This window comes from Hyalella azteca, unplaced genomic scaffold (assembly GCF_000764305.2).
Source record: "Hyalella azteca isolate HAZT.00-mixed unplaced genomic scaffold, Hazt_2.0.2 contig970, whole genome shotgun sequence".
NCBI classification, from domain to species: domain Eukaryota; kingdom Metazoa; phylum Arthropoda; class Malacostraca; order Amphipoda; family Hyalellidae; genus Hyalella; species Hyalella azteca.
In genome coordinates, this window is record NW_025931303.1 from 37,729 (window position 1) to 63,445 (window position 25,717).

General features: G+C 37.9%; 1 protein-coding gene across 3 annotated transcripts; it reads right to left on the minus strand.

Moving 5' to 3' along the window:
- Window positions 1-117: 117 nt before the first annotated feature.
- LOC108669296 (mucin-19) lies at window positions 118-25,311 on the minus strand. 3 transcript variants are annotated; one of them, XM_047881236.1, is made up of 16 exons: window positions 25,256-25,311; window positions 22,416-23,055; window positions 20,919-22,092; window positions 12,562-12,684; window positions 12,151-12,327; window positions 5,921-5,968; window positions 5,471-5,546; window positions 4,809-4,985; window positions 4,264-4,322; window positions 3,715-3,890; window positions 2,986-3,143; window positions 2,051-2,171; window positions 1,837-1,925; window positions 1,012-1,586; window positions 733-846; window positions 118-332 (listed from the first exon to the last, which is right to left on the minus strand). In XM_047881236.1, exons 2-16 carry the CDS (start codon window positions 22,781-22,783, stop codon window positions 135-137), a joined length of 3,633 nt encoding a protein of 1,210 aa, XP_047737192.1. In that variant the 5' UTR covers window positions 22,784-23,055; window positions 25,256-25,311; the 3' UTR covers window positions 118-134. The 3 variants fall into 3 exon arrangements, with proteins under 3 accessions (XP_047737192.1, XP_047737185.1, XP_018012092.1); XM_047881229.1 differs by lacking the exon at window positions 25,256-25,311 and having other exon boundaries at window positions 22,416-23,451; XM_018156603.2 differs by lacking the exons at window positions 5,921-5,968; window positions 25,256-25,311 and having other exon boundaries at window positions 22,416-23,451.
- Between the last annotated feature and the right edge of the window lie 406 nt (window positions 25,312-25,717).

Below are 25,717 nucleotides of genomic sequence, written 5' to 3' on the forward strand. Positions count from 1 at the left end.
CGAACGAAAATTGACTTTTGACACATGCACACATTAGTTGCAGAGCCAACCCATCAGGGTGTATGTATACGTGTATGTATACATGATGATGTATACGTGTATGTATACATCAGATGTATACGTGTATCTGCGGCTCAGTCTCTTCGCCTGTCTTTCTTACGAGGCTGTCGCTTGCCACCAATACTTTCCAATATGGAGGCCACTCTGTTCTTGTGAACAAACAAATTAGTCATCTGGATCTTGGCTTCCTTCATCTGGTCTTGAATGATCTTCGAACGCTGCACGTTCGCCTTAATCAGTTCGCATATTTGATCGACGTCTTTGCTTTGAGCCTGCAATGGAAAAATAAATTAGATATCAATGGATATTAACTTTTTAAAACATCAGCGATGTTATTTGTTAGAACCCGTGCTGAGACCGTTGTATAAATAGCATTCACTATCATTCGGGATTCTGAAGAAAAAAAAGTGGAACGCAAAACACGAACGACCAAGCGAAGTGCGTCTTAGCAGTTCCCGATTACGATTTGTTAGTTGCCCTTGGCTATCACAAATGCGCCTAAAATTTTCAATTGGTTACGACGAGTCAACATTACTTGCATTTAATTCAGTGTTATCTTCGAACAAATATCGTTATGATAAATAGAAAAAATAATAATTGCAAGTCCGGAAATGCAGTAAGACGAATGTACGCAACAATTCAAGCCCTTAAATACTTCTGACCTTGACTAACCTTATACGGTGCACTTATTTTATTTTCTAGGCTTTGCAATATTTCGTTGAGGCGAGATGACACTTCCTGCTCGACGTGCACGAGTTCGGAAACCTGACCTCCTACGTGAATAACCTGAAATAGAAATTGCATCATAAAAAATGAGAAAATACCGAGAAGTGTATGTGCTAACGAGAAAAAACATAGAATAAGAGGTAACAATATCATTGTCAGGTTTTTCGATACAAGGTATTATACACTATTTAAAGAAACACCCTTATTACGTATCGTACACCTCACCTTCCAGCCTTCGAGTCTTTGCATCGCAAGTTTCTGCCCGGCCAAATGATTCACTGAAGATTTCTTTTCTTTCTTCACTTCAACGTCGGAGTAGCGGACGAAGTGGTTGATGCGAGGCAAATGCGTCCGAACGTAGGAATTAAGGAGGCTCATGTGCTTCCTCTTATTGCGATACGTAGGTTCAGGAGAGGACTCAGGTGGGCTTTTGTTATGGGCCCTGGAACTGACATCTCCATGGAAATTGTTCTCCACGTTTGCATTGCTGCCAGAAATATTACTATAATTTTTACGCGGGGTTTTGATAACATTAGGTGGCAATACGACGTGGGAAAGAGCAGCAGCAGATGAGGACGTAGATGTTGAGTCGCTCGAGGTTCTGTTATTGAGAGAAATTCGGGCTGGAGACCCACGGGCCGATGATGTTAAGGAGTTCCGGAAAGAATTGATGCCGTTGTTCTTCGCGAGACCTGTCGACCCCAACGCGTGGTAGCGACTATAACTTGACAAAGAAGGCACCCGGGATTGGCAGGAGTCTGAAGACCACACGTGACAACCATCAGGGACATCCTCGTGATCTGTGAGTAAATTTTTGTTTAAAATCCCGCGTCTTCCGTTATCGTGATTACCGCCTTGAACCAACATCCTTTGCAACATAATATTTCATTCAATAATTTATTTCTCCATTTAAACATCAAATCAACACCTATCGCTCGTTTTCGCTCCACATAGATGTATCACAAACAGACGTAGTTATTAAAATGTACCCGTCACACTCAACAAAATAATGATTTTAGTAATGAATACACTTTAAGTGAGCAAACTCACCCGTGTCTCTCTTGAAGCGTTTATGGCTAGGTGTCGGCGCTTCGTCGTCATCACTGGAGTGCGGCGCATTTTGCAGTTCATTGCCTGTCCTGCAAGTTGTGTGAATTCACCAATTAAATGCATCATCAAAATAAACCACGAAGTGAAACAACAATGTACAAAAGTAACATTTATATCAGAAATAATAAATCGCGTTACGTAGGAGAACACTCACAGTTTTTGTTTTCTAGGTTTCTTCCTGGGGGAGATGCCATCAAGGAGAGGTGGAGGAGCAACAGCAGCAATCATTGGCACTCGAGCTTCTTCTGTAGTGTCCACCTCCTCAATGAGCAAACCTGGAAATGCTTGATTTTCTTAATTAAAGGATCCAAGAATATGAATTAAATGAGAAAAGAAAGTTTTATTAATGCAACAGTGATCTATTTGATGTATGTTGACTATTTTTTCGACGATCTTGATTCTTTTGTTAACTTTCATTCATGTTTTATACGTAGGTTTTCCAATATCTTCTTACATAACATGTTAAAATTGTTTCTTAACTAACTAAAAGACACAATAAAATGATCGCTCGACTAACAGCTAACAAGAAGACCCAATTCACAAAAAAATTAGGACAAGCTTCAAACGAACTAGCATTGAGAAATTCAACTGCATAAATCATTCTCTACCCAAGTCTCGTTAGATATGCATATTCAATGATTTAATTATTTAATTTTTCACTAAGTATTGGAAACCGGCAACGCTATGAAAACGCTTCAGATTTGTCTTTTGTTTGTTTTTCTTCCAAGTTTTCCAGATCATTCAGAAAGCATAAAGAAACTATCATAATGTTCGTAATTGAGAAAGCATGAACGTTCAAGAGGCAGCTTGCAGGTAGGAAGACTGCAGCACACCCAAAGCTTATGCATAACCAAGTAAATGGCTCAGAGAAAATTCAAGTGCATTAATTCTCGTTACAATTACATTAATTCTCGTTAAATTACAACGTTAAAATCGCATCAAGTGTAGGTTTAGTTGTGCCTATGTAGTCCTAAAAAATTTAAAGTAGAGCGTGAATTGAGTGTGACCTGAACGTGAATCGGGAGTGACCTGAGCGTGAATTGAGTGTGACCTGAACGTGAATCGGGAGTGACCTGAGCGTGAACTGACCAGGAGACGAGTCGGCAGAGAGGGTGAGGGAGCCTGTGGACGCGCCGCTGTGGCCGCCAGAGTCAGGTCGTTTGGGCGACGGTGGAGACGAAGCAGATCCACTCGAGGACGACGACAGCGCCCCTGTCAGGTTACGGCAGGCCTTTGTGCTGTTCCCGCTGTGACAGTTTGCAATGAATTAATATAGGTATTGATACAGAAGTCAATCATCATACAAAACTTTTTGTGATGAAGTAGACACGAAAAAACTTTCAACTTAATATGCTGAGTAATGTATATTTGATATGAATGTTTTTTTTTTTTCAGCCTCTGGCAATCCGACAGCGGCGGTCGCTGCTGCGGGAATACACATGATAAAAAATATGCTCCCACATCGAATGCCTGCTACACAGCGCCAGTTATCATCAAGCTTTGAGTACTTCCTGAACGTGGCAGATAAGTAAAGAAATGAAACCAAACGCAGCATTAAATGAAAAATTCTTCATTAAATACTAGTATTTTTATCATACCGTACCTGTCAAACTCGGAGCGCTTCCTGAGCATGGCTGATAAGTAAAGAAATGAAACCAAACGCAACATTAAATAAATGTTTCTTCATTAAATACTAGTATTTTTATCGTACCCGTCAAACTCGGAGCGCTTCCTGAGCATGGCTGATAAGTAAAGAAATAAAACCAAACGCAACATTAAATAAATGTTCTTCATTACATTATAGTATTTTTATCGTACCCGTCGAACTCGGAGCTCTTCCTGAGCATGGTGGGGCGCGGCGACGCAGCAGGCTTGGCAGGGGCGCCGCCCTGCGCGGACTGGGCGGCGCTGAGGTCGTTGGACGCGGCCGCGCCTGCGCCGCGTTGACGGCGATTGCCTGCGCCTTGAACAGCACCGCCTCCTCGGACAACGCACTGCAGGGCATCAGCGACATATTTAAAACATTTCACATTATATAAACATTTCACGTTAGTTTGAACATTTCACGTTAGTTTGAACATTTCACGTTAGTTGAAACATTTCAAGTTATTTGAAACATTTCACGTTAGTTGAAACATTTCACGTTAGTTGAAACATTTCTTTCTCCTGAAGAATTTTTCATTAGTGAATAGTTCGATATCTTGCATAAATTCTATGGTTTGTACAACGCTAATCACACGATATATTTCTTCATCATTGTACTATGAAATCCCCAAGCAGACAAGTGCTCGATATCGTGACACTAAATGAGTAATTCTTAATGTATTATGCATAAATAATAGAGCTACAAGTTACACTGCTACTTACTGATGCAGACTTGTCAGTGTGTTGATGCTGTGTTGAAGCGGGCGCATTAGCAGAACTACCTGATAATATAAGGAATGTTAGACCAACTAATAATAATTGCTACTTGTCACGGAAAATAAAAAATTCGGTATAAATACTCCGAAGAATTCACTTGGAACTTAGTCATTTAATGTGAATCATTATAGAAAATCTGTATACAAGTCAACACACAGTAAAATAAAAAACTTGTTTCCAAATTTTATTTCAAGTAATTATTCACTAATACAGTTTAATAAGCTCAATACATTGCTTAGAAGTATCTATTCAACTAGTTCCAGAGAGTCGACCTTTAGGGGATATAGGAAGTGAATTTGATATTATAACATAAATTAACCTAAGGCCTTTTTACAGTTACATTCAGAAAAATGAATGTGTCATATTGTCCAAATAGTAAAAACAATTGCATGTACCTAGCTAGCACCGATATGCCCTAGAGGCAAAACGTGCATCGTTATTTGGACAAAGTCTCACACATTTCTCTTGAGCAGGTATATGTTCGCAAGTACCATGAAGGGGGCGCTGAAGAAGAACGGTTGGGGGATCGTGCTTGTTACTGGAAGAGCTGCCTGAAGGGGCCAGGATGGTGGGGGTGATGGTGGTGCCGGGGGGCAGGACTGCAGCCGCCGCTGCTGCTGAGCCTCCGCCACCCACAACACCAAAGGGCTTGCCAGATGTACCGCCGCCTGTATACAGCCATTTCAAGTATAAGTTTCCTGTCATTATTAACGAGTTTCCAATCATTATCAACACTTAATTAGAACGAGGAACCGTTTGGTCTCGGACTATGAATGAAATTTTCATTGAATTGATCATCGTGAAAAACTGCAACAGAAAAGAAACCCATTTACGTAATATGTATGACAGAAGTAGTTTTGACTCAAGTTTTGTATGTTCATCAATGATCTACGATCCATGGTCAACAAAAACCATTCCCAATAGCAAGAGAGTTAATCGGAGAAATTGCAAATTTGATTTACTAATTTGTAGGCAGTATAAACATAGAACATAGCAGCTTGAAAGGTAAAAAGCGTATGAATTGCTTTCAAGGAGCCCTTCTCTGGTCGTGCTGATGCACTCAAGACGCCCGTGTCGTTCCAGTGTCGGAAGCGAAGCCTAAATACTGAAATAATATCCACTGAATTCTTCAACTTTAAATCTGCTGCCTCACCTGCATGGTAGTCTGCAAGTCTGCTGCCAGGCCGGTTGGTCACGACACCGCCTGAACTTGCTGCACCTCCACCAACCTGCACGGCACAAACATATGCATGATTAAAACTACCTACTCTCGCATTGAGAATGTTTCAATAACAAGAAGCATCCTCAAGACTTATAAACAACTTTACCCAATGAAAATAGCAAGAATTTTTGAACAAGTGCGATGTAAAAAAATCCCCAGCACCAGCAAGAAGTCAGTGCAAGCAACCAATGACAGCCTTTTATTAAGAGAACTTCATAACGCCAAAGCAAGTTTACATGGTAGGAGTGGAGAAAACGATCATTAATGCTCACCAATCTTTCAAGATGAAATGAGGCAAAATACAAATCAAACTGCCATTAATTTTCCAATGAGTGAGACTATAGATTCTAATCATTCAGACCTACTCATGTGTTTACATACCCACGGCACACCTTCCGGTTTCAGCTTCGAAGACAACTTAGCAGGGTTCTAAACAAAATAAAAATTCAAACATGATTATGAAAATAAACATGGCTATGCTAAGAAACTTGAGGTTCACCACCAAGAGTTACACAATAACCGATGTCTCAAATGTATTCTTGAATACGACCGACTCGTTAGATTGCACAAAATGTCTACAATAATACGGCACTACACCAAATTGAAAATGCTCATCAGTGCTGAATGCATCAAGACAATATCGTGTGCACTTCAACGCAGAACCGCGTTGTGGCTGAAACTAGAAGCTCGACTCAGCGTTGTTCAGGGTTAGAATCTCGGTTTTTCGAGAGTTCCGTTCTTGCCAAATGAGATTCACCAAAATTGGTCGAAAATTATGTTCTAAAAGCCCAATCAACAATCAGGTACGTATCAATTTTATAAGCAAACTTGTGAAATTCACATTCCTAACTCAAATGCCTAATCTATTACTGAACATAAAATTTCAGCACCAAAGATAAATACATGGTTATTCTATATGATAGATCCAATTTGATAATTCCTTATTTATTCATGTACAAATTTATACTTGAATGGAAAGAGAAAGATTGCAAGTTTTTTTTACCTACATTAAACGTTCAATATGTCCTGTGTCCGAAACTTTTTGAATCAGTCCTTCCTGAGTGTTAGGTGGGACGCATAGGAAATGAATATCAGGTTCTACACTTCTGGCCACCGAGATCACCTGATCTCATGTGACTATCTCTTATAGGGTTACGTCAAGGAAGCTGTCTACGTCCCGCCTCTACCAGCAACTCTGGTTGATCTGAAGAACCGTATCACTGCTACGGTGCCCTCAGTAACAGAAGATATGCTTTCTCGTGTGTGGGACGAGTTTGGCTGCCGTTGAGATGTGCAGTGCATCATATTGAACATTTAAATATATAAAAAAACTTCGAATCTTTCTCTGTCCATTGGTGTATGAATTACTAATTTTGAATTAATACTTAAATAAATACGAATTTGTTAAATTGGGTCCATCATTTAGGATAACCTTGTACGGTATAATAGATAGACGCCCTAACAAACTAACAAAATATATTAAGTACTTGTCAGCTTCCATTTTCCAACCAATCGTGCATGCTAATTTACATGCACTAATAACTCAATGAAGAATATCAAGCCTAAGATCCAGGTAGGCATGAGCCTAAACATCCGTGTCACCAAAAAGCAAGAGAACTGAGCATCATTCCACCACAATTTCACAATTTTTGAGTACACGAGTGAATGGAAAGTGAGAGAAGAGCTGAGTTTGTAAGTGAGCTGACAACTCACCAAATAAGAAGTAATCCATATTTAGATAAGGCAACAATACAAAGGGCACTCGACTTAGCCAGTATATGTTTTTCTGACAAATTTACCATAAACTTCAACGGTGCAATGACAAGGATGAAGGGAGCTGACGCCAGAGAATGAAAGTAAATTTAAAAAAAATAACATTGATTTGTTGTACATTCAAATGTAACAAGAACAAAATAGATCAAGTAACTAGTACAATGCTCAAGTAGCATAGTTGTAATCAGATGCCCGAGCAAAAACCGACCGTCGGGGTGCGGTCTAGTGGTGGTATCTTTATGGCTATATAGAACATCATCAAGACGATGCAAGTTTTCAGCCCATATTAAATAACAATGCTTGAAACCGTCTACAAAACAGGGTAGACTAATAACAACAAAAACATGATAGACTAACAAGAAATAATCTACTGCAGCAGCACTATCATAACCTCAATGTTACCGTAGCAGAGCTTCAGTTTTACCGTAGGTAGAAGCCGCACTGACAACAGCACGTTCAGCCTTCATAAGCCCTTGCTTCGAGCTGCTTGCACCTGAACTAAGCAGATGTAGAACTAAGTAGCTGTGTAGCTACTTAGTTGAGTTGTTAAGTAGCTGTGTAGCCCACTCAACCCGGCAGGTGCAGAGGTCGGACTCTGGTGCCAGGGTCAACTGCCGGGGCAACGGCACAGAAATCCCCTGTTACTATAGAGCACAACCACAGTCAAGGGTATCTCCTCCAGTGCTCCATCATTGCGGCCATTCACCGCTAACCAACGATTTTAAATTATTCCAGAAGACTCATTTAACTTCTATACTTACTTATTACTTTGATATTACCGAGAAGTGTGGCAGAATTAAAAAGGCAGTTATACACGACTGTAGGGTAAACAAATGATAGTATATAACGTATTGAAGTTTCATCGAATTTTAAAAGATTAAGATAAAAGATTATCTTTTATCTAAAAGATAAAAGATATAGGTGATTTACAAAAGATAATTTGTATTGCAATTTGGATGAGCTGCCAATATGACTTCTGCCCAACTTCTGGTAAACAGAAAGATTTTAGGGGCACCAGTGAGTTTATAAGAAAGCGCGTGAATTAACGATTCATTAAAATAAACTGCAAGATGCAAATATGTAAGCAGAAACAGCAAGCAAAAGAAACGACACTCACCTTGGAAACCCAGAGTTTAGTTAAAAAGGTTATTATTAACATAAATATCAGGATTAAATAAACAACATAAAATCTTACCTTGCAGAAGTGAATTGCTTTGAATAAATGAAACAATCTTTACTGGAGTTCTTTGAAGCCAGTGAAACCAGGCCTGAATGTGCATAAAACTAAGACAGATTGACGAGGGAGTGATGGCATAACTCAGCTCTTTGGCTAACACTTAAAAAAATATAACTCAGTACTCACTACAGTGAGCGACAGAGAGCGCATTTTCTCGTCGACGAAAACGTGAAGTCACGGACGGACAGACAGACGGACAGACAGGCGAACAGACGGACGGACAGACGGACGGACAGACGGACATGGCGAGCACAATAGTGCATTTTTTCCATAAATGAGAAAATGCGCTAAAAATGAGTTCAACTTGAATTCGATTACTTATGTTCAAGAATTGATTATTCACATAAGACTTATCCGGTGACACATAGACTCTCCATTTGAATTATTTTCCACGATTCGATTCAGAAATATTCTGTGCACTTGGTTTTAATGCCAAAAATGAACTTAATTCGTAATGGTCAACTATTTTTGGCCAAATTTTCGCGATTAATTATTGAGCGAATCGTGATATTTTAGAATCATGCAATTAATGTCGTGAATTGTATCTACTTACAATATAAATTGTTCAAAGTTGATCAAGTTATTCATATTATGCAAAGAAGCCTATATTTAAAGAGTTATATTAAAGAATATTGGTGTAAGTCACTAAACAGAGATACCTTTCGGACACTATTGGGTCGATCGGACACTTTTGGAACGAATTTTACACATTTTCACGCAAAACTTAGTGAAAGCAACAACAATCTTCGCTAAATTTAAAACGAACAAAAAAAATGCTCCTGCGAAAGTTTACTAACTAAATATCTTTGCTTGACATATGAATGATATGATGTAGGAGCGAAAACTTGACTACCAAACCTTCATTTATTCGGAAACCTAAACGATATTTCATCGCTCTAATGCAATGTTTTTTTAATCCTAAAATTTATTCAGGTGTCGAGACTTATATACTAATTTTCACGCTTATTGGCAGCATCTGGTAGGCGTAAACACAAAACTTTGGAGATGTGATACAAATTTTCAGAGCCTAGCATTTTACGAATATGCATGCTGAGGGAAGTTGGAGACTGAGGGAAGTTTGAGGGGAGACTGAGGGATGTCTGAGTGATACTATTCGTTTAATATTGTGCTGACGATTTTATATTTGACTGAGGCTTCCCTAAATGTAGGTAGGGTAATAGGTGATGCTGGTCCGAGTTTCAGTTTATTAGTTTGATGTCAACATGTACGTAAAATAAGGCCCAGTGTTCGTTTAAATATAAAAAATCAACTAAACTAAACTAAATCATGTTTGTTATAGTTGACTATGATTTTTGTTGTTACTGACCGTTGTTACTGACCATTGTTACGGATGACAATATGTACAATATTAAGTTAGCAAGGTGTCTACATCTTATCTTATTCTAACAATACTGCCGAGATAAAATGAACTTGAGGGAGAGTCTAAAAAACTCTCTGCTTTGCCACTATGTAGCTACTCACTCAAGTATCAGCTGGATATGATGAAATAATCAGCTGGATATTATAACTTGGGTGAAATTTTTGAATCTAAGAGTCAAGAGTGACTAATGACTATCTAATCCATAATTAAATATTTGAAAGTAAGAAAAATTATTTTCAAATTCCACCCTCTAGCCTCTAGGGCTAACAAAAAGTTAGGAATTGAGATTAGCATCTCAAGACTCAATGACAATAGTCAATCATGCATCATGCATGATGCACTGGTGACTGGCCACTGGTTTTATTAACTGAAAAAACAATCTTGCTGTACTAAATCAAAACCAAATATTGCGTTTCAACTTTCAAAGGATTATTGGCGTTTAGGCATATTGCATTACATGTAAAAATAACCCGCGATTCGTCATCACGCACGCACAGCTGGCTAGGTAAAAGCACAAGGAACATTTTGCAACCAACAATGTAAGTCATTACAATTGCATAGGCAGTATACAATTATAACTTGAGCAGACTAATTTGTTTAATTGCATTATAATGAAGTATCCTAACACCTATTGCTATCAAGTTTATCACTTAAACTCATAACTTCTGTTAGGCAAGCTGTTGCATCAAAATTAAAATATATCTGGCTAAAATAAATCAGACAAAAAAAAAAGAATATCAACAAATTGACAATAGATATAACAGTTGCCATTCTCAATTAAAAAGATTATTTAAAATTTCAAAGTACAAATTTTGACTTTGAAATTTTCCAGTTGGAGAAATTATCTACATAGCTGGTACTCACACAACCTGAGTTATAAAAAATATAACTCATTACTGACTACTCACTGCAGTGAGTGACAGAGCACATTTTTTCGTTGATGAAAACGTGATGTCACGGATGTACAATCTGTGACTTCATGGCACGGACTGGCAAGCACAATATTGGACATGGCAAGCACAATAGTGCATTTTTTCCATGAGAAAATGCGCTAAAAACAATTGCAAAATTCCAGACAAACCTGTCCATTGGTAGCAGAGATGTGCATGAACTGTTGAGTGGGTCTGCTGATCCTCGGAACCTCAGTCCGTGCTTCACAACCTCTGACGGTGGGCCCTGCAGGACGCACCACTGAAGCTCCAGATGGTGGCCCCTTTGAAACCGCAGTTGGGCCTGTAGAGGCGACAGTTGGGCATACGGAAGCCACAGTTGGGCCGGCTGTGGCCACTGATAGGCCTGTGGGGGCTGCAGATGGGACAGTNGTATATAACGTATTGAAGTTTCATCGAATTTTAAAAGATTAAGATAAAAGATTATCTTTTATCTAAAAGATAAAAGATATCGGTGATTTATAAAAGATAATTTGTATTGCAATTTGGATGAGCTGCCAATATGACTTCTGCCCAACTTCTGGTAAACAGAAAGATTTTAGGGGCACCAGTGAGTTTATAAGAAAGCGCGTGAATTAACGATTCATTAAAATAAACTGCAAGATGCAAATATGTAAGCAGAAACAGCAAGCAAAAGAAACGACACTCACCTTGGAAACCCAGAGTTTAGTTAAAAAGGTTATTATTAACATAAATATCAGGATTAAATGAACAACATAAAATCTTACCTTGCAGAAGTGAATTGCTCTGAATAAATGAAACAATCTTTACTGGAGTTTTTTGAAGCCAGTGAAACCAGGCCTGAATGTGCATGGAACTAAGACAGATTGACGAGGGAGTGATGGCATAACTCAGCTCTTTGGCTAACACTTAAAAAAATATAACTCAGTACTCACTGAAGTGAGCGACAGAGAGCAAATTTTCTCGTCAACGAAAACGTGAAGTCATGGACGGACAGACAGACGGACATGGCGAGCACAATAGTGCATTTTTCCATAAATAAGAAAATGCGCTAAAAATGAGTTCAACTTGAATTTGATCACTTATGTTCAAGAATTGATTATTCACGTGGACTTATCCGCTGACACACAGTGCAAGCTAACTTAAATAGGACACTAAGGCTGTACTAGAAACTTGTTGAATTTTGGACAAATACAACTATTGTAATGTGCTCGCCTGGACGATAGAAATTCCTGCTTAAGTATAAAGATACTAATTCTAAAGGTTACAAGTACTTGTAGTAGATGAACTGCTAAGCTGATTTATTGACCTGCACAGCAGTGGTGGAATGGAAGCCAGCAGGGGCAGTACCAGGAGAAATGCGCACCGCAATGGAGTTAGCAGTGCCACCATTAGCAGTGGCACTGTTGAGTGCCGTGCAGCGTATAGCGTTGCTACCTCCACCAATAACGCTGACGTTGCTCACACCGCCGCTCATGCCAATTTTCTGCAAGTTGATGGTCATTAATGGGCTGAATTCGTTGAAGCCAAAGCAGTGGCAGAACTGCAGTGGTTAGTAGCAGAAGTAGTTTCATGCAAATTTAGAGAACATAATCTTTCTACGAGCTTTAAAAAGCACAAGGAACATTTTGCAACCAACAATGTCAGTCATTACAATTGCATAGGCAGTATATAATTATACCTTGATGCGCTAAAAACAATTGCACAATTCCAGACAAACCTGTCCATTGGTAGCAGAGATGTGCATGAACTGTTGAGTGGGTCTGCTGATCCTCGGAACATCAGTTCGTGCAGTCAAAACCGGTGCTTCACAACCTCTGGCGATGGTCCCTGCAGGACGCACCAACGAAGCTCCAGATGGTGGCCCCTTTGAANAAGACACACTCAGAACTGGATTAGCCATCATGATTCGCAAACAATATGTGTACCAAAACAAATTAATAGCATTAATTTAATATATATACCACAAAAATAGCTATGGGATGGTCTTTTGGAAATAGTGCCAAATCAGTAATTGAAAGGATGTGCTGTATATTGGGTACACACATGGAATAAAACTAACGGCAGAAATTAAATGGGAAACCATTATTTTTCAAATATTTATTGATCACTTGGACTGACCTGGAATGAAATGCAATAAAATTAAAATTTTCTATTAATTAATGGGACTAGGGGCTATTGGACTAAAGAATATCAACCATATACATATATAATATATATACATATTTTCTTATTTGGTTTTTCAATAGATCAAATAATATTTTTCATTTGCAGTGGTAAATCAAAGATCAGCGTCCTGATGGACATTTTTATTTCTTTAACATTTCAAATGTATCAATCATTCATTATCAAGTTAGAAGGCGCATTGAGTGATGAAATTTTGGTTGACATAAGTACAAAAACATGTATTAAATAGGATACTACTCAAAAATCAAAACTTTCCAAGAGTCTATAAATTTTCCTGCAATAGAGAAGGTTGTAGACTTCTCTCCAATATGGACTACATTGGGCTCACAACTACGACATTAAGCTGACGACTCACACGCCACCTTCAGTCTGGTGGACCAAGGAACCACCTGATGGAAGCCCACAATGAGACCATCACCCATACGGTAATGGATTAGTGCACCAGCGTTGTCATGCGATGCCCCGACACCAACCGACTAGCGATAGCTGAGGCCCTCATCATTAAGGATAGGACCCCATCTATCAACCTACACACTACTGGATTTATCAGAACTTTGAGACTGTTTTCAGAGTAATTTTTGGTGCTTTAATTCTTGATTCTCTCAATATTTTTGTGATTTTGCAATTATTTCTATATATTTTGATTTTTGAGTAGTAACCTATTTACATCTTTTTGTACTTATGTTAACCAAAATTTCATCACTCAATGCGCCTTCTAACTTGATAATGAATGATTGATACATTTGAATTGTTGTTAAAGAAATAAAAATGTCCATCGGTATGCTGATCTTCGATTTACCACTGCAAACGAAAAATATTGTTTGATCTATTGAAAAAACAAATAAGAAAATGGCCAATAAAACGAATTCTCTAGTCTTCAACGAAACCTGCTTAAAGGAACAACTTTTGCCAACCTATACTAATATATACATATATACATTTGTTTAAACATAAGTGATTTAAATTTGCAGGGTCAAACTATAATCTCCAGAAGACACTGGTTGATCAGAATACAGATCTAAGGAAGTAATTTCAATTTATAAGCAACATTTTGAATGTAAAAACATTCATTTTCAAGTTATAGGAGGGATGAATACAGAAATTTAGGTGGAATTAAGTACAATATACACATAAATATAATGCAACACAAAAATTTTGAACTATGAAAATAACTCTGAAACAATCTCAAAGCTTAGAAAATCCGGTATTTATGAGATGGATAGCTTGGGTAAGAATAAGGGCTTCAGCTATCGCTGTTCAGATGATGTTGGGCCACTGCAAGATAACAATGCTGGTGGGTTCCTCCAGCACAGTGCGAGAGACAATCTCATTGAGTTTCAAGTTGTTGCCAAGAGTGTCATTGAGCCTATTGAATTCATTGCAGATTTTGATTGTAATGCTTCATCGCTTGACTGTAATGCTTTGAGACCTGATCTAGTTGCAAGCTTTTCTCAGGTGGCAGGATAAACAGCTATTCAATTCCATAGTTACCGTAAAATGGGGTAACTTAGACCACTTTTTATTTTATAAATGATGCCATTTTTTTACTAGCTAAATTAAACTTGAATTGAAACATGCAAAATACAGGTCTATACTCTAGCTTTACTCACCATAAATTGCTGGCTCCTTGTGTCACTCACAGAACCTGTTGAATTCATTGCGGGTCCTGAGATGGAAGTATTTTCTTAAATGAAGAAGTAGTACTCTTAAACCTGTATTGTGATCAACCAATGTCATCTGGAGATACTGTCAAATGAGGTAACAAGGGACGGTTTTGAGCGTTTTTGTTAACTTCTTACCATGAAACATTTCATAAACAAGTTTAGGCTCATTTTATAGCTCTTTGCGAGGGCTATCAAATGGCACCTTCAAAAAATTTGATATGCCATTTGTAAGGTGCCAGACGCAAAATAAAACCATCCCGAATTACCCCTGGGAACGGGGTAATCTGGGACACTTGAAATAAAAATTAATTTTAAATGTTTGAGGCAGGCAGAGTGTACTCATCATTACTAACAGTCCTCTGAAGTCCTCTTCTTTCATTGTAGATGATGTAGATGTAGAATAAATGGAATTTTCTGTGTTTTTTACTTGTTTATCCTTTATTTATTTATCACCATATTCATTCATTACCGTATTGATGTGATATTACCGTATCCATAAACATGCCATTGAGCATTTACAATGACCTTGTCCACTGCAAGCTTCATTTCAGCAGCCATGTAGCATTTCTTCTGTATCTGTAAGCTTACAGGATGGCTTGTAATTTCATTATAAAAAAGATTGTAAAAAAACATACCTGAAACAGAAATGAATGTTTTAGTAACAACCATCATATGTTTGGAGAAATAAATTGTAGTTTAGGTTAATTACTATTCATTCTATAATGCCCAGTGCACAATTCTATATATGACTTTCTGTGCACAATTCTGTGATGACCGACAATGCATTAATTTTTTTATACATAAATTTTTTTTGCTGAGTGAGGTAAACGCAATCAAAATTCTTTGCTGTTAATCATTTTTTTGCTAACTGAGGTTGAACTGTAAATGCATTTTTAGGGGTGTCCTTTTTACCCCGGGGGCGTAACTTTTATGGAAGTAAAATGTTTTAATACTGCAAATATTTTTTTTTGCTCCAGACCTTAGTAGAAGTACTTTTCCAAAATTACACTTTTCACAATTTTTCAGCAATTTTTTAGATACTGTCAAACGGGGTAAAAAGGGACGGGCGGGGTAAATAGGGACGTGCATCCCACATTTCATAGAAATGTTGTAGCAGCTAAACTAATCAAAATATTGAAAAGTAAAAATAGTGGTGTAAACTACAACATTTTTACTATCTATTATGTATAAAGCTAGTCAAGAAATCAAACATTGACTATCTCTAAAAAATTGTTGAAAAAAAGTGTGAAAAGTGTGATTTTGGAAAAGTACCTCTGCTAAGGTCTGGAGCAAAAAAATATTTGCCATATTAAAAAATTTTACTTACATAAAAGTTGCACCCAGGTGGCAGCTTGAAAACGTAATTGACAGAATTTGCCCATCTCATTAAAAAAAATGGCAGCCATTTCCGCAGGATGGGGTAAAAAGGGACACCCCCCCGGGTTAATTTGGGACACCCTTAAAAATGCATTTACAGTAGAACCTCAGTTAGCAAAGGCTCCAGTTAACAAAAAAATTGATTAACAACAAAGAATATTGATTACATTTACTACATCATCTACAATGAAAGAGGAGGACTTCAGAGTACTGTTAGTAATGGATGAGTACCCTCTGCATGCTTCAAATGTTTTAAAATTAACTTTTATTGCAAGTGTCCCGGATTACCCCGTTCCCAGGGGTAAATCGGGATGGTTTTATTTTGCGTCTGGCATCTTACAAATAGCATATGGAATTTTTTTGAAGATGCCATTCGGTAGCCCTTGCAGAGCTATAAAATGAGCCTAAACTTGTTTCTGAAATGTTTCATGGTAAGAAGTTATTAACAAAAACGCTAAAAACCATTCCTTTTTATCCCGTTTGACGGTAGTAAATGTAGGATTTCTTAACTAGCTTTATACATAATAGATGGTAAAAATGTTGAAGTTTACGCCACTATTTTTTAGTTTTGCAATATTTTGATTAGTTCAGCTGCTACAACATTTCTATTTCTACAACATTTCATTCCCTTATAACCCCGCCCATCCCTTATGACCCCATTTGATGGTAATTGTTTGAGCCTGAAAATTTAAATGACCCGTGTCTAAAACTTATTCTGCCATCTAATACTAACATATACATACATATATATATATATATATTCGCAGCATCGAGAAAATTAATAAGAAAATCATTAATAAGAAATACGCTCTGGTCTTATATAAAACTTGCATAAAAGAAAAACTTCTGCCTAACTATACAAATATATATATATTAATATATTATGATGGGTTTAGACAAAATAAAGGAAATGACTGACATTTTGTTATTGTAAATTTTGAATATGTCATAAACAATGAATGTGACATACTTTTATGTTTTATTGTTAATTTTTGTTGTTAATTGATATATTTGTCTTGTACAGGTATTTTCAGTAAATTTTTGTCTATATAACCTAACCTATAATCTATACATACATGGCAAACCTCTCTGACTTTCAAAGAGTCCTGGAAATTAACAGCTGCAAATATTTAGGAATTTTGTCGGACCAAGTTCACCCAATGGTTCGAGCACTGTTTCCGGAGGGGGAATGCCATTTTTCAAGATGATAATGCCCATACAGCTGAAATTGATGAAAAATGGCATAAGGAACATTTTACTGAAGTTGAGCATCTCACTTGGCAACCACAATCACCAGACCTGAATATTATCAAGCATTTATGGTCAATGTTAGACACAAGTCAGAAGTTGATTCATGCCACCTTTGCCCTTTGCCCAACTGAAAATCTGACAGCTTTGGAAATAGAAAGCCCTGTCTACAATTAAGGCAATAGATAAACAGGGCAAGAGAAAGAAATTGGGTATGGTTAGCAGATGAATTATGAATAGAAACACACTTTTTGATTCACATGGACTGAAATCAGAACTAGCTACTCACTACTCAGTACTCACTCAAGTATCAGCTGGATATGATGAAATAATCAGTTGGATATTATAACTTGGGTGAAATTTTTGAATCAAAGAGTCAAGAGTGACTAATGACTATCTAATCCATAATTAAATATTTGAAATTAAGAAAAATTATTTTTTCTTAAAAATTTTTGAATCAAAGAGTCAAGAGTGACTAATGACTATCTAATCCATATTTAAATATTTGAAAGTAAGAAAAATTATTTTCAAATTCCACCCTCTAGGGCTAACAAAAAGTTAGGAATTGAGATTAGCATCTCAAGACTCAATAGTCAATCATGCATCATGCATGATGCACTGGTGACTGGCCACTGGTTTTATTAACTGAAAAAACAATCTTGCTGTACTAAATCAAAACCAAATTTAGAGTTTCAACTTTCAAAGGATTATTGGGTATGAAATTTGGACAGAAATTGGGTAGGGTAAACGCGGTATATTCCGACACATTAAGGACGCATTGAGAAATGAAAAGCTATAAAAAACGTATGCGTTACTCGAGTTCTGTTTGCTTTACGCGACTCTCAAAACACCACATGACACACCAGCAACAATGAAACATCACAAAATGTTGCCATATTTATTTAAAAGCCTTTAGAATGCAAACCTACCAAATTCCTATATTCCAACACTGTGTGTGACTATATTCGGCTGCACGTGGTGAGACGTATTCTGACCGCGCTTCAAATTGTACTAATACGTAATTCCGACATCCACGTGTTCAAATTCCGATCGCTGTGTGAGCTGTATTGGAATACGACACGGCTTTGAATTAGAACACTATTGAATATTGAGCACTAATTAATTAGGCTTTTAATTAACAGTTATTAAGCTTTTAATTAATAAAATTTTAATTTTGGCACACAGCTTGGAATTGGTGACTGGCCACTGGTTTTATTAACTGAAAAAACAATCTTGCTGTACTAAATCAAAACCAAATTTAGAGTTTCAACTTTCAAAGGATTATTGGCGTTTAGGCATATTGCATTACATGTAAAAATAACCCGCGATTCGTCATCACGCACGCACAGCTGGCTAGGTAGGTACCCTGCCTACGTAGCGTGGCATTGTTCATTTCACTAAGCAGTGTTCCCATTGCAGACAAAAAAATTAGAAATTGTCTATATATTATCTACAATATGACATTACCACATTATAGAATCAACATAATAAGATTTTTAATTTACTCTACTAGGTAGTAACGTAGAATTAACAACTTTCTACTGATTATGCCGTCGATCATTGGGAAACGTTGGCTGTCAACCAATTTCTATAAATTGGTTTAATGCAGTTTTTCTTAAAAAACATCTATATTGATAAAGTATACAATTATCTTGTAAAATTTTAACCTACTTACGTTTGACATGGGACTTTACTTACATAATAAAATACAAATAACAGAGCACGCCGCACAGTCGGACTCATTACATTCACTGACACCCCACGACTAAGCTTGAATCCCAGGCTTGAACTGAAACACGCTAACAGGCGTACCAACTTCCGTTGTAGACTCTGCATTTTGAATTATTTTCCACGATGCGAATTATTTGAATTCTTTTCCACTAATGTTCTGTGCACTTGGTTTTAATGCCGAAAAATGAACTTAATTCGTAAAGGTCAACTATTGTTGGCATTATTTTCTCGATTAATTAATGAGCGAATCATGATATTTTAGAATTATGTACTTAATGCCGTGAATTGCATCTACGCACAATATAAGTTATTAAAAGAAGATCGAGTTAATTATGTTATGTATTTCAAATTATTTTCCAAAATGAGGTTCTGAAATGTTGTATGTACTTGGTTTTGATGCAAAAAGATGAACTTATTTCGTAATAACTAATAAGTAATAACATAACATAACATAGTGATGTCGGCGCTGAAGTGTGGGCCTGATGTGGCCTGTCGCCGATTCTTTTCCTTTTCGTGCCTTGTTCACAGATCTAAACTCGTGTCATTTGACCGGATCTTTTCATGATTGGCGATAGTTTGAAGTCAACTATTTGAATGGTCAACTATTGTTGGCAAAATGTTCTCGCTTAAATTAAAGAGCGAATCATGATATTTTAGAATTATGCAATTAATGTCGTGCAATATGAATTATTCAGAGATGATCGAGTTAATCATGTTATGCAAAGAAGCCTATATTTAAACAGTTAAATCAGATAATATTGGTGGAAGTCATCAAATCGAGATACCTATCGTACAATATTGGACCGATCGGACACTTTTGGGACGAATTTTACACCCTTTCTACGCAAAACTAAGTGAAAGCAACAACATTCTTCGCTAAATTGAAAACAAAGCTAATAATTCACAAAAGGCTCCTGCGAAAGTTGTCCGAACTAAATATCTTTGCCTGACATATGATGTAGGAGCAAATACTTGCCTACCGAACCTACATTTATTCGGAAATCCAAACGATATTTCATCGCTCTGATGCAATGTTTTTGTTTTAAATCCTAATATTTATTCAGGTATCGAGACTTATATATTAATTTTCACGCTTATTCGCAGCATCTGGTAAGCGTAAACACGATACTTTGGCGCTGCGATACAAATTATCTGAGCCTAGCATTTAATGACCAACATGAAAGTTTTTGAAGCCAAGACGGAAAACAAGGCTAGCGTGAGATTTTAACGAATACGTATGCGAAGAGGGCAACGAAACTTAGGTTGAATAAATTAGCAGCAAAATTGCCTGCGATGTGACTGTCTCTAAGAGCGATTTTATGATTCGTCTGCCGAGTGCCGAGAAAATTTTCCGGTCGGTCGTCGGTGTCGTGCATTTAGAATTCCGCAATATTGTTACTACCGTACGAGCTGAAATCAGCTGATGGTGCAGTGTGCCTGAGAAGAGCAGAAGAGATGCGCTGCAAAAGACATCCTAGTGGATGAATAATTAGTATAAAAATTTTTCAACGAATTCAGATGAACAAATTATTTATCAAATCAAAAGTTTTTTCGGACTAACAGCACTTAATGCGCATCGTACATAATGTAAGAAAGGAATTTGTTTCATTATTTGGATTTGGGGCGTGGTGACCCTGAAAATGACTTTATTTCGGCTGGCTGTCACTCGTCACTTATTTGTTTTTTTATTAATAGGAGGAAAGGAAAAGGAGGCCACGCAGGGAGGGCATCATAATTCCAGACAAACCTGTCCATTGGTAGCAGAGATGTGCATGAACTGTTGAGTGGGTCTGCTGATCCTCGGAACATCAGTCCGTGCAGTCAAAACCGGTGCTTCACAACCTCTGGCGATGGTCCCTGCAGGACGCACCAACGAAGCTCCAGATGGTGGCCCCTTTGAAACCGCAGTTGGGCCTGTAGAGGCGACAGTTGGGCATACGGAAGCCACAGTTGGGCTGGCTGTGGCCACTGATGGGCCTGCAGATGGGACAGTCGGGGCCACAGATGTGACTGTGAGAGCTGCAGATGGGCCAGTTGAGGCCAAACATAGGCCTGTGGAGGCCACAGATGGGCCAGTTGAGGCAGTAGATGGGCCTGTGGAAGCCGGCCTGGAAGCACTGAGCACAGGTCTGCCAGGGACGGTGATTGCAGGACTACTGAGAGGCCGCGCAGGAGGTGTAATTGTTATGTTGGTTGAGGTAGCATAGCTGCCACTAACACTGCTGCTGCTGGGACTTGAGATGGCAGTGCTTACTAGTGCTGGGACTCTTATGTTTTGGGCCATGGTAGACGGCTCGGAATTAGGAAGAAGTTGGGTGCCTGAATTAAGTGAGAACCGAGCACCTGCAATGCCTCTAACTTTAGCTGTTGTGATGGTGGTGCTGCTTGTTAGTGGAGCTGCAGGCCGTTGAACACACGTCAAGGCCAGGGAAGTGACGGTTGTTGGTCGGCCGATGGTGGCCTGTGTAAGGCGAATTCCCTGAGTGTGATGTGGTCTAACACTCATACCAAGGGATGTTCTGGTTTGGGTAAGCACAGTGCGTGACACTGCAGAAGGGGTGGCAACAATAGTGGGACGAGTGATGTTAGGTACACTGGCTAATACTGTGCCTTCCACAGGTTTGATGGGAGCTGCAACTGTGAACCGGGGATTGGATGTGACTCCAGAAACTGAGACACCCGAAGGGACAGAGCGCATTACTTCTACAGTGTTAGCTGTGATGAGATTGGTGACATTTGTGACACGTGATATGGAATTTGTGCGCACAACAGCAGTAGTGGTGACTGCATTGCGTACCACACTGGAGGTGCTTGATGTTGAGCGCAGAGCTGCATGAACTGTTGGTGTGGCAGATGTGAGTAAGCTTCCAGGAGCGGGACGTGTCACGAGAGGGGAAGCTGGCAATCGAGAGAGTTTGGGGTTAGTGTTTGATGCAACACTAGTGAAGATGGTTGTGCCGGTGCTGAGCTTTGAGTTGGTAGCTCCTCTGTTCCAAGCGCTTTGTGACAGCTGGATGCTGCGATTTTGCTGAGGAGTAGTCCGCCTGAATAGCAAAAATTGAGTTATTAACAAAGATTCAACACAAAGTTTTGAAAAAATAAATATGCTCTGGGCATTCATAATCACTGGGGATTGAATAGAGTTGAATAAGTATAAAAACAAAACATTAGAAAACAAAATGTGAAACTAAACTAGACAGTTGATGGTTAATGCAACAAAACAAATTACTTTCATATCATCAACTATGATTTAAATAAATTATTATCAGGGACAAAATACAGGCATTTATAATCACATGTACTACAATTATCAATAAACAACTGAAAATATGAGAAAAAATACAGTTTAGGATAATATTAAACTTACTGTGCAGCACTGGCGGTGACGGCTAAGGATGTGCGGCTACCAGCCATGTTTGCCACCACTGCTGCACCTCTGGGGATATGGACATGACTCATGGAGGGTTGAGAAGAGGTGCCTTCTGTGGGACTTGTAACTGTTGTGAATGTCTGAACAACTCTTCCAGCCACAGGCTTACCACTCCCACTAGTATTCATGGAAAGTTTAACAGAAGTTGAGAGATTACTTGCCACTGAGTTGACGACTTTGTTATTGTTGGACCCACCAGTACAGGCAGTAATGGTTGGGACAACAATACTTGAAGCGGAAGAGTATGTTAATGTAAGGTTAAGAGCTTCTGAGGGCGATGAAGAGGAACTTGCGTTGGGAGTCATGGCACTTGATGCAGTAGATACAAGCTTGGGGATTAAAACAGAACCCAAGCTTACAGGAAAATCGCTAGATTTGGATACAAAAGCTGTTGATACAACTGCGTGTTGATTGGCAGCTGTAATCTGGGGGGCAATGGTAGAAGATGGCACACTAGTGCTAGAAGACGTTGAACTTGTGATGATTGCAGCAGATTTTGTGGTAGATAGAACTGCAATCGACGACTCACTTGCTGACGAGGCGACTGGAGTTGATATTTCACTGGTAGTTACAACAGCTGAAATGGCGCAAGCAGATGAAATATCCATCACAGGGGAGGCCAGGGCAGATGAATCAGTAGTTACATCAGATGCACTAAGAGACAAAGGACTTGTTGGCTTTGCAACAGGAGAGCTTGTGCTTGCCTTAGCCACAATTTCACTGGCTACAGATACATTTGCAACATCATTATCATCCATGGAAGACACACTCAGAACTGGATTAGCCATCATGATTCGCAAACAATATGTGTACCAAAACAAATAAATAGCATTAATTTAATATATATACCACAAAAATAGCTATGGGATGGTCTTTTGGAAATAGTGCCAAATCAGTAATTGAAAGGATGTGCTGTATATTGGGTACACACATGAAATAAAACTAACGGCAGAAATTAAATAAGAAACCATTATTTTTCAAATTTTTATTGATCACTTTAACTGACCTGGAATGAAATACAAATAAATTAAAATTTTCAATTAATCAATTGGACTAAGGACAATCAGCCATAAATATATATATAGGTATTCATATAAATACAGGTGATATAAATTTTCAGGGCCAAACAGTTCTTCAGATGACATTGCTTGATAAAAATACAGGTTTAAAGAAGTAATTTCAATTTATTAAAAACATTTTGAATGTAACAACATTCATTTTCAAGTTATAGCCTAGGAAGCATTGAATGCTGACATTTCAGTGGAATTAAGTACATTATATACATAAATATGATAAAACCCAATGATAAGGGTTCAAGATTGGCAAAATCTGGCAGCATACCAAAATAGTAGGGCTTCAAAATCTTTGCGATTCTCTGCCAGACTGCTAGTTTAATGAACTTGTACATAAAAAGTCCAACATGGCTCAGAACATAGATATTTTCAACAGCCACTAAATTGAGTTTGGCAATAGTTTTTAGGTCTGAAATGTTGCCAGTATTTCAGAGGATTTGTCACCAAAACAATCTGAACCTTCAAGGTTTCTTGATGAAAATAAATGTGAATTAGTATATAAAGAGAAATCTTTTGGCAAGATCTTCTGAAGACATAGATTTAGGTCCTAACTTTTCATAAAACATCTCCAGTTACTTGCTCACTCTGTAACTCTACACCCTTGGTGAAAAACAGGACTGAAGCCACCAGTGAATCAGACAAAGAAAGCCCATGAATCTGACTAATTTCACCCATTCCAAACTTCCAAATGCCTTCACATTTCTTCACTAAAAAATAATAAATACAGCCTATTTTTACCTGCAATTCTTGAAAAAAAAAACTGGCTAAACAAGTGTTTTTACTAGCCATTTCAGGAATTTCTGCCCAATATTTCAAAAAGGCTCCGATGAAATTCATGGTGACAACTTAGATTTTTTAGAATTAGTTTATTTTTAGTTACCTGATCTCCCAAACACTTTTTGTTTGACATGAACTGAAATCAGAAATAATCAGCTGAGCTGGATATTATGAAATAACTAGCTGGATATTATAGGTACTAGGTAGGCTACCTAGGCTAACTTGTGTGAAATATTTGAATCAAAGAGACAGAAAGAGTCAAAAGTGACTATCTATATTATTAAATATTTGAAAGTAAGAAAAAATATTTTCAAATTCCACCCTTTACCTTTAGTACTAACAAAAAGTTAGGAATCAAGATTAGCATCTCAATCATGCACTGCCGCACTGGGCAAGTGGCCACTGGTTTCATTAACTGAAAAAATAATTTTACAGTACTAAATCAAAACCAAAATTGCGTTTAAAAGTATGATTGGCGTTTAGACTGCAAATTAGGCATATTGCATTACATGGAAAAATAACCCGTGATTCGTTATCACGCACGCACAGCTGGCTAGCTACCTACCCTGGCTGTAAGCCTGTACGTAGAGCGTGGCATTGTTCATTTCACTAAGCACTCAGTAAGCAGTGTTCCCATATCCCATTGCAGACATAAAATGAGAAATTGTCTATATATTATCTATAATATAACATTACCACATTATAGAATCAACGTAATAAGATTTTTAATTCCCTCTACTAGGTATAAACGTAGAATTAACAACTTTCTACTGACTATGCCGTCGATCATTGGGAAACGTTGGCTGTCAACCAATTTCTATAAATTGGTTTAATACAGTTTTTCTTAAAAAACATCTATATCCATAAAGTATACAATTATCTTATAAAATTTTGACCTACTTACGTTTGACATGGAACTTTACTTACACAATAAAATACAAATAACAACACACGCCGAACAGCCCACCTCACTACATTCACTGACACCCTACGACTAAGCTTGAATCTCAGGCTTGAACTGAAACACGCTAACAGGCGTACCAACTTCCGTTGTAGACTCTCCATTTGAATTATTTTCCACGGTGCGATTCAGAAATATTCTGTGCACTTGGTTTTAATGCCAAAAATTAAATTAATTCGTAATGGTCAACTATTTTTGGCCAAATTTTCGCGATTAATTATTGAGCGAATCGTGATATTTTAGAATCATGCAATTAATGTCGTGAATTGTATCTATTTACAATATAAATTGTTCAAAGTTGATCAAGTTAATCATATTATGCAAAGAAGCCTATATTTAAAGAGTTATATTAAAGAATATTGGTGCAAGTCTCTAAACAGAGATACCTTTCGGACACTATTGGACCGATCGGACACTTTTGGAACGAA

Bases quoted from the DNA above. Each gene is read 5' to 3' on its own strand.
- LOC108669296 (XM_047881229.1), bottom strand. From the start codon at position 23,269: ATGATGGCTAATCCAGTTCTGAGTGTGTCTTCCATGGATGATAATGAT. The intron at 12,685-20,918 runs GTGCGTCCTGCA...GGAGCTTCGTTG, and splicing joins CACCATCTGGAGCTTCGTTG to GTGCGTCCTGCAGGGACCAT. The intron at 847-1,011 runs GTGAGGTGTACG...TTTCTATTTCAG, and splicing joins AAAGACTCGAAGGCTGGAAG to GTTATTCACGTAGGAGGTCA.